General features: G+C 50.0%; 1 protein-coding gene across 6 annotated transcripts in view; it reads left to right on the top strand.

The window, feature by feature from the left end:
* LOC8043368 (talin-2) overlaps positions 1-16,901 on the top strand; it is a 292,667-nt gene that overhangs the window by 271,184 nt on the left and 4,582 nt on the right. For 4 of the 6 annotated variants that reach the window (XM_040206599.3, XM_029972690.3, XM_029972691.4 and 1 more), the window contains exons 44-52: positions 1,970-2,116; positions 2,500-2,669; positions 2,725-2,857; positions 3,385-3,561; positions 6,579-6,695; positions 11,210-11,395; positions 12,650-12,860; positions 13,795-13,919; positions 16,105-16,230. In XM_040206599.3, coding sequence (XP_040062533.1) covers positions 1,970-2,116; positions 2,500-2,669; positions 2,725-2,857; positions 3,385-3,561; positions 6,579-6,695; positions 11,210-11,395; positions 12,650-12,860; positions 13,795-13,919; positions 16,105-16,230 — 1,392 coding nt within the window. Of the gene's footprint in view, positions 1-1,969; positions 2,117-2,499; positions 2,670-2,724; positions 2,858-3,384; positions 3,562-5,042; positions 5,220-6,578; positions 6,696-11,209; positions 11,396-12,649; positions 12,861-13,794; positions 13,920-16,104; positions 16,231-16,901 lie in introns of those variants that run through there. The other 2 variants (XM_042291045.1, XM_042291048.1) reach the window with 1 other exon arrangement.

The following is a 16,901-nucleotide window of genomic DNA, read 5'->3' as shown; positions in this document are numbered from 1 at the left end:
GAACGTTTAATGTAGCAAACTTGTGCCAAGACAAGAATATAGGATACATAACTAGCGTAGGAAGTGTCGGATCTAGGCGTAACAGCAGGATCGAACACTACCGATAGACTGAGTGGTGCAGTACGATGCCGGTGCGTTTATACTCGCCCCATCATAACTGCAACCTGTAACTCGCACGAGATATGCACTTGGTCTGTTCGAGCCTCATTCTCCCTTTTCTCGGTGCTGCTGGGGTAATAGGTGGTGAGTTATAAAAATAATTGTAATAATTATTATTATTATTTCGGTTCCGGACAGCTGCAACGCCGCAAAGGTGCCTGTGGCCCATGCCACAGAGGCCTACGGCGCAACGTGAAACGAAGGTGACGATGAGACGAATGTGTACAAATAGCAGGATGGCGTGAACATGATTAAATTGAAGCTTGTGGCGGGGGATGAATAAGTAATGTTGCAATAGGATATAAAAAAATATTACACAGGGCACATTAGTCTGGAGGCCTGCCGACAGAGTGCCCGATTGTCTTCAGGTTCGGGGGGCATTTGCAGTAAAAGGGGGGGGAGAGAGAGAGAACAGAGAGACACACACACAGAGAGGGGAGGAGGAGAAGGGGAGAGAGAAAGAGGATGAGGAGGGAGGGAGGGAGGAGAAGGGGAGGGGAGGGGGCGAGAGCTCCAAGTTTTGGCTGCACGCATCAGCCACATCTTTGTGGCATAGTGTACATGCCCAATGTAGCAAACTGGCAATAGGAGCCAGTTGACCTGATTGTTTAGTAAACACCTGCTTCTCTCTAGTGTACATGGTAGTAAGGACTGTAACCTCCCAGTGTGAGCATTGAAGCGAGGGGCCTCGCACGGCTTTATTGAAGTTCCCATGAGGTTAGGGAAGAGATGACCCAAAACCATGTCTGCGGTGGGTGAGGCTGCGCCATTTAGCATGTTTTTGGAGGGTGTTTGTAAATGTCTCGCTTTAGGTAGAAAGCGTAAAATGAGATACACTAGGCTTGTAAAGTGTGTGGGTGGCCCAGCATTGTACACCTTCCAGGGCTTGCTAGAGCACTTTCTGGTAATGGCTCCACACAGTTGAGCAAAACTACAACTGAGGGAGCATTAGTCCTGTGTATCAGTGATTAAATGTGCTTGTGGCAAACCACGCGTGATGTGAGTAACAATTCCTGATATCTGGCGTGCCTTTGACACGATGGCAACTATGGGGTCTGCAAAGCTTGGGCGGTTGTCAAATGGTATCCCCAGCGGTTTTATACACTGGACTCTGAGGGAAACAGCCCCTAGGTCGAAGGGCTGAGGGAGCACGTTCTTCGTACCACTGGTGACCATCATTGGGATGCTCTTCATAGCATTTAATGGAAGTAAATGCTTTGTGGACCACCGGTTGCATGCATCCAAGTCAGCTTGGAGTTCCAGGTAGGAGCAAGGAGAGCCAAGGGGCCTCATCAGTCGTCAGCATAGATAATGATGGTAGATCGCATGATGTTTGCGATTCCATTGATGTACTATATTGAAAATAATGTGGGGTACCCCGAGGTACCCTAAAAGAACTCTGCGCGATGATGACGCCGTGGAACAGCACAATTTGCATTCTTCTCATAACCAAACTGTGCAGCCATTGGAGCAGGAAACCGCTGATAGCACCGAGTTTTTTCTTAAACAGGAGTTGGTGATCATATTTCACGAAGCTTGTTTATGTTTGAGCCATCCGCCAGACTGCCATTCTGTTGCATAGAACCTAGCGCTCTGCAATATTAGTGACTGACGGGGATGCTGTATTTTGTATCTCCTTAGACCCAAAGTGTTGAGGTACCCTGTTTTCTGCCCTACAAATTTTTTCGAGCAACTGGACGAAGCTTGGCGACAGCTGACAACACCAATTCACTGCAATGTTAACCCTATGGCAACAGGAGTCAAACGTCTTCCTCCGACCAAGGCTCACGTGGGGTGTTGGGGTGTGCAGGTGTCTGGCCGCATCCGCACTGGGGTGCAGGACCTGGGCAAGGCCTGCATCAACCTGACCAAGTCGGCAGGAGCCTGCCAGGGCAGTCCCGGGGACACCTACCGCCAGAGGGAGGTGGCCGACAACGCCCGAGTGGTCTCCGAAAAGGTGGGCACAAAAGCACTTGGCCGGCGCTTTGTACCGGGGCATGAATGCGGGCGTGAGCTCTTCTCTTCCAAATTGGGATTTACGACGACTATTTAAATTCAGCGAAGCGCAGTAAGGCTTTTTCTCGAGAGGAGAATGAACAAAAAAGAACATGTGGGGTGGGTGTCAGTTCTCGTCCACCTTGGCCTCGGATTAAAGTCTTGCCACGCATGCTATCCCACTTTGCAGTCCAGAGAGCATTTCGTGTGTGGCTCTCGTGACAGAACTCATTCAACTAGGAGCATTTCGCAAGTCGCAAATCGTGGCCCTCGTGACCACGAGCCGGCACTTCCGTCGCACGTGGGCAGCCCCCTCACTGACGCTCTTGCATGACGCCCGCACAGGTGTCGCACATACTGGCGGCGCTGCAGGCGGGCTCACGGGGCACCCAAGCGTGCATCAACGCGGCCAGCACAGTGAGCGGCATCATCGGAGACCTGGACACCACCATCATGTTCGCCACGGCTGGCACCCTGCATGCACAGGGTGAAGGGGACAAATTCGTCGACCACCGGTGAGACGACGCGCGTGGAGGGTGGTGGGCACCTCCTCACGGGGCGCGCGTGCAGGGAAAGCATCCTGAAGACCGCCAAGGCCCTGGTGGAGGACACCAAGACCCTGGTGGCCGGCGCCGCCTCGAGCCAGGAGCAGCTGGCCGTCGCCGCACAGAACGCCGTCACCACCATCCTGCAGCTGGCGGAGGTGGGCCACAGATCCGGGCACATTTACACCATATGCCATCACATAACGTATATCGCAATGATGGCAGCTCGGCGCTCGCATAACCTGCTCGCATTGTGGTGTCGTCGTCGTTTCTGCGCCTCCTCCCGAGCACGATTATGAGGATTTTTGTGCCATTTTTGCTTCCGCTCTTTATTGCACTCCCGCACCCGATCTGTACTCGGTCCACATTGAGCGTCATCGGCACACTGTAACTTAAAGTTGTGACCTGCTACAAACGTCCCTATGTCTAGTTGTACGGCGGGCAAATTCATCTGATCAGATGGTCACACGCCCGCACCAGCACGACGATCTGTCGGCTGCCACTACCATCAAATTGAGGACGGTGTCTGTTTCGACATCCTAGCTTGCTTTTCAACGCGTGCTCTGGCTGTGCTTGCACGCTCGATGCATTGTGACTTTTTGGCTCGCACTAACGGCCGTCGCCATAGAAGATTTTAGACCGGGTAATCTAAAGACCGTGCCAACTTGTGGGACCATGGCCGCAGGTGGTGAAGCTGGGTGCAGCGTCCCTGGGCTCGCACAACACCGAGGCCCAAGTGCTGCTTATGAATGCGGTCAAGGACGTGGCGTCTGCCCTGGGAGACCTGGTGCAGGCCACCAAGGCGGCCTCGGGGAAGAACATCGACGACCCAGCCATGGCCTACCTCAAGGACTCGGCCAAGGTGAGGCAGCGCGCGTCCGGGTGCGGGACAAGGCCTTGCCGGGGAGTGACTTTACTCTGGAGGGACCCGGCGTGTCTTTCAAGCGGGATTCGCGTGGACAGTTTTGTTCAAGCGTTTAGCTCGGCCCTACCCATTGCCTTATTTTCGAGAAGTACATTAAAGCAGATTCACGCATTTACGTTTGACTTTAGTTAGTGCATTGTGATCTCTCGCGATCGCTCGCGAGAGTTCGCTCTGACGTTGTGTGTAGGGTTGCCCCTGAACGCTTTGTTTACGTTTATTTTCCGACTTCTTACGCATCATTTTTTCGTCGTGATCTTGAAATACTTTTTGATAACATTATACGTGACTATTTGTCATAGATACGGCCGACGCAATGAACCGATCTTGCCAATCAGGCAGCACCAAAAGCTCATCATCACGGCGCTTAGTGCGTAGATCTGGTCTTGTAAATTCTGCAAAACTATCAATCTAGTCAGTTCCAGGGCTGCCTTACAGTTGACGCCAGTGTGTCGGTGTGTTTCGCCGATTTGTGCTCTTTTCTCTCATTGAAACCGGTCACAGGAGATCAAAACGTACTCAGTCACAATTAAACTTAAATGTGCGAAGTAGGAGTAGCAGGAGTCACTGTAAATATAGAGGTATCTCGCGATTGCTCCACCCCAGGAAGGCATTGTTTGTGCTTGCGCCAAACGCTCGTTAGCTGTTGCCCTCTCGGAATTTCCTCTTTGGATTCGGCTTTTGAGAGGAAATCCTCCCCGGCACACTTAGTCTGCGTTTTGGCCCCCAGAGACATATGGTCGAAAGTGGCGCGACCTCGCGATCGGGGGTTCGTAGAACCGACGTTCCCGGCGGCGGGGGATTGGGGGGAGTGCGCATGGCTCTCTTGCTGCCCGTTGCCTGCCCAGACCCCTTCCAGAGCTCACAGGTGTGCACTGACCGGTTTGCCTCCACTGACCCCGCCGAGCGCCTTCGCGAGACCGGCCCCATCTCCCGCGGTCGTCCCCCGTGTCCCCTGTGGGGGGGTCTGGAGGGCAGTGGGCCGCGGCGCCTGGGACGCATCTTCGACCGGCGTCTCTAGCTTGCCATGACGCCCACGCGTCAAAAGCGGTCCCGAAAGGAGGACAAACGACGTCTCAGGAGCGGGCAGGTCAAGCCATTGAATGTCGCAATCCTGGCGGTTGGTCCTAAGAGTTCCGGCACGAGCAAACGCGACTGTCGCCGTCGTCGCAGTGCCCTAACTCCCGGCTGCATAAGCTTCCCCGGACTGAGGAGTGACGTGCAACGGGTGTCTGCACGCATCCACTTCCATTGTTCTACCACCAGGATCGCGACAGACAATGGCGCGACACTTCCACGACCGGGCACAAATCGAGGGACCACTTGCGAAGCCGCAGCAGACGCAGCAGTCGGAGACGCGTTGCAGGCGCTAAGGCGGGGTGGCCGAGAGCGGTTGCTAAGTGCGCTCTGTGTGCCGGCAGGTGGCGGACACGACGGACACCGAGGGGCTGGCCTCCGATCAGGAAGAAGAGCTTATTCGGTTGCTCTCGATCGAGAACTTAAGGGACCTCAGGGGGGACGTCAGCTTGCACTAGGAACGGGCCCTAGGCCCCACGTAGTCTGCCTCTGGTCCCAATAAAGTGCCTTACACCCTGCGACTCGTCTCAAGCCGGCTTCTTGGGTCGGTGGCTGCGGTCGACTTTGCTCCGCCTGGTCGCTCTCGATTGGCGACTGGGACCTCCGGCGGCCTTTCTTGGAGGCTCGGCGGGAAAGGTCACCCCCACGGTTTCGTTGCCTGTGCATGCCGCTCGTCTCTTCTCGTGGCCCGATTGGAGGTCCGTCTTGTTTCCACCTGGTCTGGTCGTGCGCGCGGCGGGGCATAACCGCACCCACTGCACCGCTTACGCGCACCCGAACCCGTTGCGTCATCGGATGGGGCCCGACCTCCTCGGTGCACGACTGCATGCTTTCAGCCATTCGGCAGCCCTTGCCCGCTTTAGGGCAGGTGGCGAGAGCTGGCAGCATTGCCAGTTTCTTCGACTGACGGTTGCGGGAGGTTTTGTCGTCTGGCACCTAACGCGGGTAGATGGAGCCGAATATAGTCGTGGCTTTTGGCCTTCTTGTGGCACGAGCGGTGCTCGAGTTTCTTGAGGCTCAAAACTTGCAAGAGCCACGACGCATTCGTTTTTTAACACCTTTAAAACCTTGCACGTTTGTGAGCACTTGTTTTCAGTGTGCAACACTAACTTTGACAACATGTTGGGATCTGGTCGGCTTGCTCGGTGTGTGTTTTTTAACCGTGGGCATGGAGCCAACACCCTTGGAAGAGCAGGTCCCGTGGAATCTCTGCCACGGGCGAACGAAGACCTCTCCCTCTCACGTCGAAGGACACTCGTAGTCGGTAGATAGGACGGTTTCTTTTCATCCATCTATAAGATATGAAGGCCGCTCTGGCCAGGGGGTTTCCAGAAGAAGCTCGCAACTACCGCTGAAGCGAGGTCACCTTTGCCTCGATAGGTGTCAAGCATTTGTAGTCGCCGAAGCACTGAAGTTCAGGTTGAAGGCGCTTGTAGTCCAGCAAAGACGCCCAGAAATACATGCCCATGGCTTTTCGCACGATTCTGCCATACAGAATTTACAATCCAGAGAGATGCTGGTTAGCTTGCCGACAGTGATCTTTCAGGACGCTTAATACTATTGGGGGAATTTCTTTCATTTCAGGGTGAGCGAAGTTAGAAGCGACTCTTTTCTTATGGCGATAAAACTTGCTGCAAGTCGTACGAGTAGCGGCAGAGGTAGGGTAAGACTGGTGCCAGCTGCAGCACGCCTGTCCTCGTCTGCACGGTGCGTTAGTCTTAGCGCAGAAGGGGGCTGCTTGACCGTCATCCGCAAGGGGTCACTTGGGGCGCACGCAGTCCACGCTTGGTTATCGCGGCTTTTGTTCGGGCGCGTCGTTCACGAGGAGACCAGCAGAGCGGGCCGGAGACGTGCGAGTCATCTTCCCTCGTTCTGTGCAGGTGATGGTGACGAACGTGACCTCCCTCCTCAAGACGGTGCGTGCCGTGGAGGATGAGCACGCCCGGGGCACGAGGGCCCTCGAGTCTACGGTGGAGGCCATCTGGCAGGAGATCAGGGTGAGTCTCCCGCCGGCTGCAGCAAGCAGCTGTGGCACAGGAAGAGCCCGCTGCTATAAGCCCCGTGTAAAAGTACCTTCTACCGAATCAAGATGGCCAATTGGACTAGTTCGTTGGGGTTCATCTTTTACTACAGAGCCAAGAAAACACAGAGGAATTGAAGGAAGACGACAGGATACGGCATATCCTGTCGTCTTCCTTTGATCTGTCCGCGTTCTTCTGGCGTAGTGGTGAACGACGTAGCTTCTACCGCTCTCTCCTTTTATAAGAAATTCATAGTTTGCAGTTGCCCGTGGCGTAGGGAACCTGCCAACCGTGAAGATCCTTTTGGGTTAATTTTCGTTTTTGGGAGCTAAGGCGTAGGTCATTGTAACAGCTAATGGGACAAGAAAAGCTTTGAATATTGTTCCTCAATGCAGCGACGAAAGCAGCATTTGATCTTTTTATAGCAGGTCCTGTAGCGGGCCAAATATTGGTTTGGAGTAGCCTCTTAAGGCCCGTTCACACTCTTGCGACCGAGTACGACTGAGAGAGACGAGAACTCTTACAACTTCTTAAATGTTTCTAGAATGAGGGAACACACTGACATTGTGGCGCCATCTATGCGGTGACCCTAGAACTGCATTTCACAAAAGCGAAGGTTTTGCGGGATTTCCGAGGTCAAATGTGCGTAATACCCATAGAAAGGCTCGTTTATAACATTGACAAAAGTTTTTCGAGCCAAAAAAGAAAGGATATTGCGCGAGAAGTAAAAACAAATATGCCGGACCGCCGAGTTTACACTGCTTCCCAATAGACGGCGCCAGTGTGTTCTCTGGTTTAAGAAGTTTTAAGGAACCCAGGTTTAAGAGGTCGCAAGCAGTCGCAAGAGTGTGAACGGGCCTTTATGCTTTTGGAGCAGATGCCCATCTGTTAGCATATCAGTCAAAAATAAAAAAAAAATGGTTGCATCTTTAAATTAGTTCATCCTTGATAATGATTGAGGGTTCCTTTTTGTTACTGGGTCATATTACTTGTTACTTTCATATTAAAAATAGCGCACTTTTTGTAATATGAATTAGTGTTGTGCGAATATTCGAATTTTCGAATAGCAGCTTCGAATATTGCACTATTCAATATTCGATTCGAGAGCAGTTGTAATATTCATGCTTTTCGAAGTGTTGGCAACCTTGAGTTGCGTGTTTGTTTACTGTCTAAAAATACATAAGAAACAATTTCTAAAATCAAAAATATGCTCACACGTTCGGCAAAACGGTACAAATATTATGGTGGGAACTCTCAAATATAGTCATTGTAGTCATTTCATCAACTTCGTTTAAAAACGGGCAAAAGAAACCGGCAAATGAGCTCCAGCAACGCCTGCGCCACCTTTGCCAATCTTGGCGCCCTGTATTTCAATAAAAAATTGACCGCATCTTCACGTGGTGAATGATGTTGATTGGGGCGAAGCTCTGGTGGTGCTGTTGATACTGATTTTTTTCATAGGTAGTGCTGATGGTGCTGATTTTTTTTTTTATCCATCTCTGGAGCAGCTTGCTGTTTGCGTAGACGCTGAGCCGCAGCATGCCGAGCCTTTCGTTCGTTTTAATCCATGTCAGAAAGAGAATGTGTGGTATGGATCGTGGTTATATACGCATTTGAGCATTTGACCGCAGCACCCTCTCATCTATAAACGTTGAGCCAATGCATGCAAAATTTAGTGAGATTATATACGCATTTGACAGCAGCCCCTCTCCGGTATAGACGTTGAGCGGCTACATGCAACGTTTCATCCATGACATTCTCAGCTCTTGAGTTGCTACCACATCTCAGAGCCTCCTACTCATCCCGCAGTCGTGGCCGAGTGGTTAAGGCGATGGACTAGAAATCCATTGGGGTCTCCCCGCACAGGCTCCAATCCTGTCGACTGCGCAAACATTTTTTCTTTTTTTAAGAAGACAAATGGGATGGCAATCAATGTGAGCACGGACGACGGACAAGGCTGGACCCTACGGAGCTTCGCCCCTAATAAGTCATACATAAATTAATTAGAGTCTCATCCTCACAAATCAGCCCACTTAATAATTGCCCGTCTGCAATAATTTTCTTGCATGCTACTTTGCGGCCAAGATTTTTGAACAGCAAGTATTCGATATTTGATTCAAAAATATTCGGTCAAAATCACTATTCGCTTCGAATTCAATTCGAAATCAAAATCCACTATTTGCACGACACTTATATGAATATAGTAACGAGTTACAAAATTTACGAACCTATCGTGCTAACCCAGGCACCCACCTATGTCAGCCGCTACTCCTAGCAGCACGGAGGCATACGGCGGACGTGATAATCGAGTGATCTTATCAGAAGCACAAGAGCCCGGTTCTGTCTTATCACAGTAGCTGCCATCCTACTATTTTGCAATGTTTTCTCTCCACGTCTAGCTCCTAGACATCGCCGACATTGTCCGGAAATTTAGACTATGTCGGTGATAAACTTCATCAACCGGCAAACATCATCCGGCAAGTGCAGTTGACAGGCAATGTCTATGCTTCATTTCACCTTAAGTCAAAGCGCAGCCGACAGCATGGAAGTGCAACGTCGTCATCTTTCTGTGCTTCTTTCATTGGCTGAACCAACCATGTGCAGCGAATGACTTGCACTTTTAGTATGTATGTTTGTGATTGTACGTGTTTGAGCCTTCGGCCGTGCTCTGACCTAAGGTGAAACAAACTATATGGTGAGTAGAGATGCTGTGAAATACATGCTCGTACCATTTTCCTTTCCCCCTCTATATATTAAGGTCGACCAACAATAAAACATTTTTATTTTTTTGCCTAAGCCCATTTTGGCGCAGATGTGGCCCAACAAAAGTGGCACTTTGGCGCAATATGTAGCAGACTTTCGTTCATGGCGCTATTTGGTGCAAATGGCGCAGCTCTTTCGTCACTGATAATGATAAACCTGACTGGAAACAAATATAAAACGGACAACCACACACACCGATTTAAGCTCTCAAGTTAGTTCACCAGCTTGCCTGCATTTTCTCACTTTCATTGTAAAAATTTTTAGCTCGTATTTCCACTTTTAACACATATATTTTATAAAGGCTAGTGATTTCTGCCTTCTAACCATTTTATTCAGCTACAGGGCCAGCCACTGTAATGGCTGGCCTTGTGGCTGGGCTTAGTTTTGTGCCAGCCACTGGGATGGTTGCCCCGAAATTAGGTCAGCCAGTCTTATCTAAGACAATGTCAACAAAAGGGATTGTCAGTTAATGCTAGACTGGGCCTCTCAGTTGGCCACACGACGCACAGCACACGACGTTGAGGAAACTGCCGCCGCCGGCCTTTGCAGCACGTCCGCGGCAGCAAAGTGCAGCGGTCTGCAACTCTATAAACTTTCAGAATTTGATTTCTTTTTTTTTTAATTATCGGAAAATTTCTTTTTGCTATATCTGCAGGAGCCGCTCGATTTCTTTCGCTAAAGACAGACACAAACACGTTGAAAAAGTTTGTTAAAACAGAAGTTCGGGCGAGTTGGTAGTTCATGACGCACGAGGACACAGCGCACCCGTAACAAACACTAGGACAACGTTCACAGTCACACCAAAAGAAAGCAGCCGAGACCAGCTCACAAGGGAAATAATAGAAGCGGAGAACATTGCCAGGCAAAACGGCAGGTGTATTAGTAATCCATCTATAGCGCTGTCACAAAAAGAGCTGGATTACTTAGCTTTGCATCATTGATCTACAGTAATTTCAATTTTAATTTTTCATTTAATTTTTCATTTAATTTTTAATTTTCAATTTCTGGCTTAAAACTTTTACAGTTAACCTTTAGCAAAGAAAGAAAAAGATGAGGCCTAGGTTATGCATTAGACGTGAAAGAAGAGAAAAGGCGGGAATATACAAAGAGTTGAAGTCAGCGCTGTGTAAGTGTCCCTTTCTTTTGGTGTGACTGTGAACGTTGTCCTAGTGTTTGTTACGGGTGCGCTGTGTCCTCGTACGTTGAAAAAGTGTGAACGGGAATGAAAAATGGTGATCTTTTGCTATAACTGCTTTTTTATTATATCTGACTTTGTTATAAACGGTCCCGACAGTATACCTCCGGTGAATCTCACTGAACTGTAACTTCAGTGAATCATACTAAACTGGGATCCCGTAAATCCCACTGAACTGTAATTTCAGTGAATCGAACTCGGATCCAGTAAATCCTACTGAACTGTAAATCCAGTTAATCACACTAAACTGTAGATCCAGTTAATCACATTGAACTGTAAATCCAGTTAATCACACTGAACTGTAAATCCAGTCACACTTAACTGTAACTCCAGTGAATATCACTGAACTGCAAAGCTACCTAGTTATACTAAACTGTAAATCTGAGTCCAGAGAATCACTCTCACTTCCGAATACATGGAACCACGCTGAACGATGAACATTCCTTTAACCGCTTTGAACTACGCGAGGCAACTGTAGAACGGCCAAGGTGGCAGCCGCAGTGATCCGCTGCCGCCTTATTCCCCTTCACAGGCCTTTGACTCGGGCGACCCGCCGATGCGCAAGGCCACCCCCGAGGACCTGGTGCGTGCCACCCGCCCGGTGACCCTGGCCACCGCCAAGGCCGTGGCTGCAGGCAACAGCGGGCGCCAGGACGACGTCATTGTGGCGGCCAACATGGGCCGCAAGGCCATCTTTGACCTCCTGGCCACCTCCAAGGTGAGTGGCACCTCCCCCGGGGCAGAACCCTGTTTCCTAGCACGTTCCTCTTTTCACAGTTGGCCCGCCTGCACCGTCTTTGTCACAGTTTAGGCCGGTTCACACGCTTGCACTTGACTGCTACCGCTTGCGACGGCTTACGATGAGATGACATACTGCGCTCGGTGTTATCACGGCCCTTAGATAAACTCACCGGTCTTGAATTTTCTGTGCTTTCCACCGTGGCAAGTTCTGTCACTACAAGCGGTAGACGTAAAGAAAGTGAAAGAAAATAATGAGTAAAAAGCACTAGCAACAAAGTTGGACACTTATTTTTAAAGCAGATGTATCTCTCTTCACAGCTCTCTTCACATGACATTTCAATTATTCCAAAATAATATGACCCCTAGGTCTCATGAATAGATGGCATTTCTAATCGTCTGCTTCTTTAATGGGTATGTGGAGCTTTATGAAGGAATAGATGCATACGGCAACTTTTCCTCGGTGGCTTCTCCGAACCCTATGTCTATTCATTAGGTTCTCAGAGTGATCCGATTTGCCAACTCCTAACGTTGAGGGCGCCCCTGGTGCTTCAATTTGTCCCTAGGGAAGGCTTTGCCATTGTATGATAAACATATTCCAGAACCGGTATTCTAAGGTCGGCGGTACTACTGGTTAACCCTTTAACAGTTGTCGCTGCAGATGTACGGTGTGCGGCGATTACACATTTGAACGTGCCTGCCTGAGCGCGAAAGCGCACGCACCGCGAGACGTGTTGCTATTTGTTGTCTTTGGCGAATTATTAGCGACGTTATATATGCGCAAAGTTTTGCTTTGCTGGGGCTTTTTACAGTTTTGAAATTAGACGCTCCACGCTCGTGATATGCGCGAGGTGGTCGCTTCGCACGTCGGCTGCTATGGCGCTAGTGGTAATTGGAGAGTCGGCTCTTCCGATTCAGACTTTTAGCACTTCTCAGAATTTAATTTCGAAGATAAGATCCTAGCATTTGATGGAGAAGCGTTGTAAAGTACCTCTGGTTCAGAATCTGAAACCGCCGGAATCGCGCAGAAGTGGACGCGCCGAAACGGAACTAATTGGAAGGAAGGCGACAACTTTTGGCCTTCAGCTTGCAAGCACTGTATGTGCTCCCGCTGGATAAATAAAAAGAAACTCGCGGGCTGATAATTTTCTTTCAACTATTTCTTCTTAAGCACAGCCCATCTTTTGGAAAAAGAACTTGACCGTCCCCTCGCGGGCTTCCCTTTGCTTCGCAGTCGGCGTCTTGCCTGGCCGAGACCCAGGACCTGAGGTCGCGGGTGCTGGGCTCTGGGCGGGACTGTGCGGTGCGCTACCGGGAGCTGCTGCAGGCAGTGCTGGAGGTGGTGCAGAGGCCCACCAGCGAGGGCAAGCAGTCCCTGGTGGCCTCCTCGCGCAGCATCGCCATGTCCGTCACGGACATCGTGGCCGCCGCAGAGGCCCTCAAAGGTGCGTGGGTGTACGGAGCCGCCAGCGTTCCTCCCGTCACGGTTCTCGAGGCGCGGCACCTTGTTCCACGGTCGCGCCACTCGAGCAAAGCGAGCCGCCGCAACAGAAGAATGCACGCGCTTTCAACGGCCCGCTTGCCCTCCTTTTGGCCCCGTGTGACCGAGCTTTGCGCAGTGGGCATTGTTTCTTCGTTTCTCTATACTCTCAGCCGATTACTCGAGCTGGAACGTGCACAAACAAAACAAGAGCAATCATATTGACTGAGTTTGCGCGGGAATGTCTACGAGAGATTAAGGTAATGCATGGAATAGGACATTGCACTATGAAATTGGAACGATGCAAATGGAAACAAAAATTATTTGTCGCTTTAAGGTGAAACCAAGAAGAGTAGAACCACTAAATGAGCTTCAGAGTAATGACACTAGTGCCGTCTGCTTGAAATCACTTGTGCTACTCACCCGAAGCTTTATCCAAAATGGCAGGGAACGGTTTTCTGTCCTCGGTAAACAATAAAACGTTCCAAGACGGAGCAAACATTATCGCCCGAGCTTTTAGACTCTGTAGCTGGATTTTAGCACATCGCATTTTTTAATCGTAACAGTCGCCAATTGTGCCTGTTCCGCATTATGGTTGGTGATAGGTTAAGAGTTTGGGGGAAGCCTCTCCCACCCGTTTCCGCTCTAGCAGAGCGAATGTTGGAGAGGAGGTCGCCTCCTCTTCAGCGTTCGCTCTGTTAAACTGGAAAGAGGGGGGAGGAGCTTCCCACCGAACCCTTAACCTGTTGCCGACTACAAGCATAAGGGTGGTGACACCCGCAAGAAAATCTAAGAATGTAGTGCCCACACCGTAAGTGTAGCTTTTTGGCAGCTCTAGAAGAGCTAATGGAGCGATTGGGCGGGCACAAATGTGACGAGAGTGGGGCATACACGTGCAGGCAACGACTGGGCAGACCCCGACGACCCAACAGTGATTGCCGAGACAGAGCTGCTGGGGGCGGCGTCCTCTATCGAGGCGGCCGCCCGCAAGCTGGCCAACTTACAGCCACGCAGGAGCATCAAGGTGAGCGCCTCTCCTCCCGCGGCTCTCTTTCCTCCTGCGAACAGGGCGCCCCTTCCCCGCACGGAGCACGCGGCAGACGTCCAGTGGCCGCGAGATATGTTTGATATTCTTGGTTGTGCCACGAACCAACCAGGAGTCAGACATATGCTCGCGGAGCTGGTCCCATCACCGACGGCGGAGCTCGTCCCTAGGTGCCTTCCAGAGGTTCCAGAGTGAAGGCTTGCATCGTGCCGGCCATTGAATGCGTGTAGGGTATCTACCATCCTGGAAAACGTGGAATTGTCGGGGAATTTCGAAGCGTCTCGAAAAGTCAGGGAATTTTTGGGGAAACTGTCAGAAAATTGGGTAGGTCGAGGAAAATGACCGATGTGGGCAGTGCAGTGGCACGCAATGAAGTGGGAGGGTGCGGCAGGGGCAGTATGAGGCGGCATGAATGGCCTTCATGCCGAGGAATAGTTGCCAGAGGCATCATTGGGCAACGTAAGCCATCACTCAAATCGCTGGAGACAACAGGAACAGCTTCAACAGAAAATGCAACCCCATCCTCTTCATGTTTTTCTTATGTGCTAATGGTGGAGGAATTTAACAAAAATATTCGGGGAAAACCTGGAAAAGTTGGTGAATTTGAGAGTACTAGTTTGGTTGACACCCTGGCATGGTATTGTCAAATTATTGTCAATTTAGCCACTCTGCTGGTAGTGGCATCGAGCTTAAGTTTTCCATTGCAATTTTAAAACTTAATTTAAAGTTACTTTCTGGTTCTCGAATTATAGAGTTGGCTTATACACACGGAAGGACTGTATTCGTGTGGAATCCACGCTTCAAGTTTCAGCCCCAAAATTGGAAAATCTCAAAATCAATGCAGCAGATGTGCCCATGCTTCTAGCTTGCAGCACGTACGAGTGTGCCTTTGTTTACTTCTGGTACATTCTGCTCGTTGCTTGTTGCCTGTGTGCTTTTTTTCTAATTGTTGGTAGAGCCAAATCTTGTCAATGGACAAACTTGGCACGTGTGACAAGCGGCATGTTGGACCAGTGGGCTGCTTGTGTGTGCCGTGTCTAGGTGTGCGTCGGATGGAAAAAGAAGAATCGTTAAAAAGCCAGTACATGTAGGATTGACCCTTTCATTGGAGTGGAGGAAACTACAGTGCCTGGTGTAAGGACATACAGCTCCGAATTTAAAATTTTCGCTATTACGAACAAACTAGTGAAACAACCTGCCTAAGAGAGAAGTTATGGTGCAGGGGTGCACAACTCAAAAATGACGCGGGCCAAAAAAATGCTTATTGGGAACTGCTTGGGGTTTTCAATGTCTGGCAGACAGGTTTTAAATCAGCAGCATCGCACTGGTTTCCGTCTTGAGCACATCTTGCAGTGTCATGTCCGCAGGCCGCATGTTGCGTACCCCTGTTGTGGTGCATACCGCAACGTGGGCAGTTCCCTTGATTTGCTAAGTCTGTACGCCGTGTGGCTTACCAAAGGTTATCACCAACCTCCAAAATTGTACGAGCTCGGGTCAAAAATGCTATTTTAGAGCAATTGCTTTAAGCTCTAATCGCAAAAAAGCCAGCGTCGGTGGCAGACGAGAAAATTCTCATTGGTCGATAGGGTCACGACATCATAGGCGCATGACCTCGCGCTGGAATTTCAAACAAACCGCAATGCTAACATGAAACTTGACGTCACACATAGAATGAAAATGATTAAAAGGTGACATGTAATGCAAATTAAAGGTCGCCGCATGTCTCAAATTATTTCACTTTATGAAGTAATTCATTTGCCTTAAAAAAAATCCGAAGAATTTTAGGCGGAAGCGTGATTCGAACCCACAACCCTTCGGTTGTGAGCCAGGCATGCTTCCACGGCTTGGGAGCGAGCGGGGGTTTATATTCAGCTATCACGTTCCACTCTTAAATGCGCAGCTTAGCTGTCCTCCTGTAATTTTGTATGGGTTCAGTAATGCTTAAAAAGGTAAAAGCCATTGAGATGCCGGCGCAGCTTCGTCCTTTCCACGAGGCAGCCTCGCCACTGCGGTGGAGCACTGCAACCAAAACTTTAAGGGCTCGTGCTTGGCGTCTGTTTCCGAGTATTGAAAGTGCTAGAATCCCGTGCAGCCCACGGGGCTTGCCAGGGACGCGACGTGGGAGTGGTGTTCCGTCTTGTGCTGAGGGGAAGGGGCCTTGCAGGAGGCGGACGAGAGCCTCAACTTCGACGAGATGATCCTGGAGGCGGCCAAGTCCATCACGGCGGCCACATCTGCCCTGGTGCGCGCCGCCTCCGCCGCCCAGAGGGAGCTGGTGGCAGCCGGAAAGGTACCCGGGCTCACGCCTAGCAATGTTATCGGTATAAAAACGGGGCTTCTACTACACGGCATGCATTATGCGAAGCTAGGAGTGTACACTGCGCAGCGCAGCGTCGGTTTTTATTGTTCTGTTCTTGCACCGAAGAGTCTAACACCCAATGTTACCACCATAGTCCCCGCAGCCCATCAAGGGCCAGGGAAACATTAGATTTTAATGATTTAGAGGGAAGTCTTCGACGTGGAGGAGATTTACTCGAGAGACTAAATTGAATAGACTTTCACTTGAGATGCAGCGAAAGTCGCGCCCACTGTGCGACTGGATTGCTGCTGAAAAATATCTGCCTCGTCTCAGGTGGAAGTCGAGTTCTATTCTTGTGAGAAAACATTGGGTTTACTTAGAGATGCGTAAATGCCAATTTTAATGAAAATGTACTTAACGAGGTTGCAAGCGGTTTCATCCTGTTTGTCACCTGGAATGTCATTTATGAGGAAGTTCCAGGAACAAATGTTGCAGCATTGTACTTGTTTTTCAGCTTACTGTAAAAATCGGCACTTTTTAATGTTCACGATTTTTTTTTATATACATCCCTCGGGCATTTAAAATCTACTGGCTCGTGGTATGTAGTTTTTAACCAAGGTTAAATGTACCGTATTTGCTCGAGTAATAGCCGCACTTCTTAT

Source organism: Ixodes scapularis, unplaced genomic scaffold (assembly GCF_016920785.2).
Source record: "Ixodes scapularis isolate PalLabHiFi unplaced genomic scaffold, ASM1692078v2 PGA_scaffold0__279_contigs__length_252992795, whole genome shotgun sequence".
In the NCBI taxonomy this organism is placed as follows: domain Eukaryota; kingdom Metazoa; phylum Arthropoda; class Arachnida; order Ixodida; family Ixodidae; genus Ixodes; species Ixodes scapularis.
The sequence above is the reverse complement of the archived record's forward strand: the minus strand, read 5'-3'. Positions and strand labels throughout refer to the sequence as shown.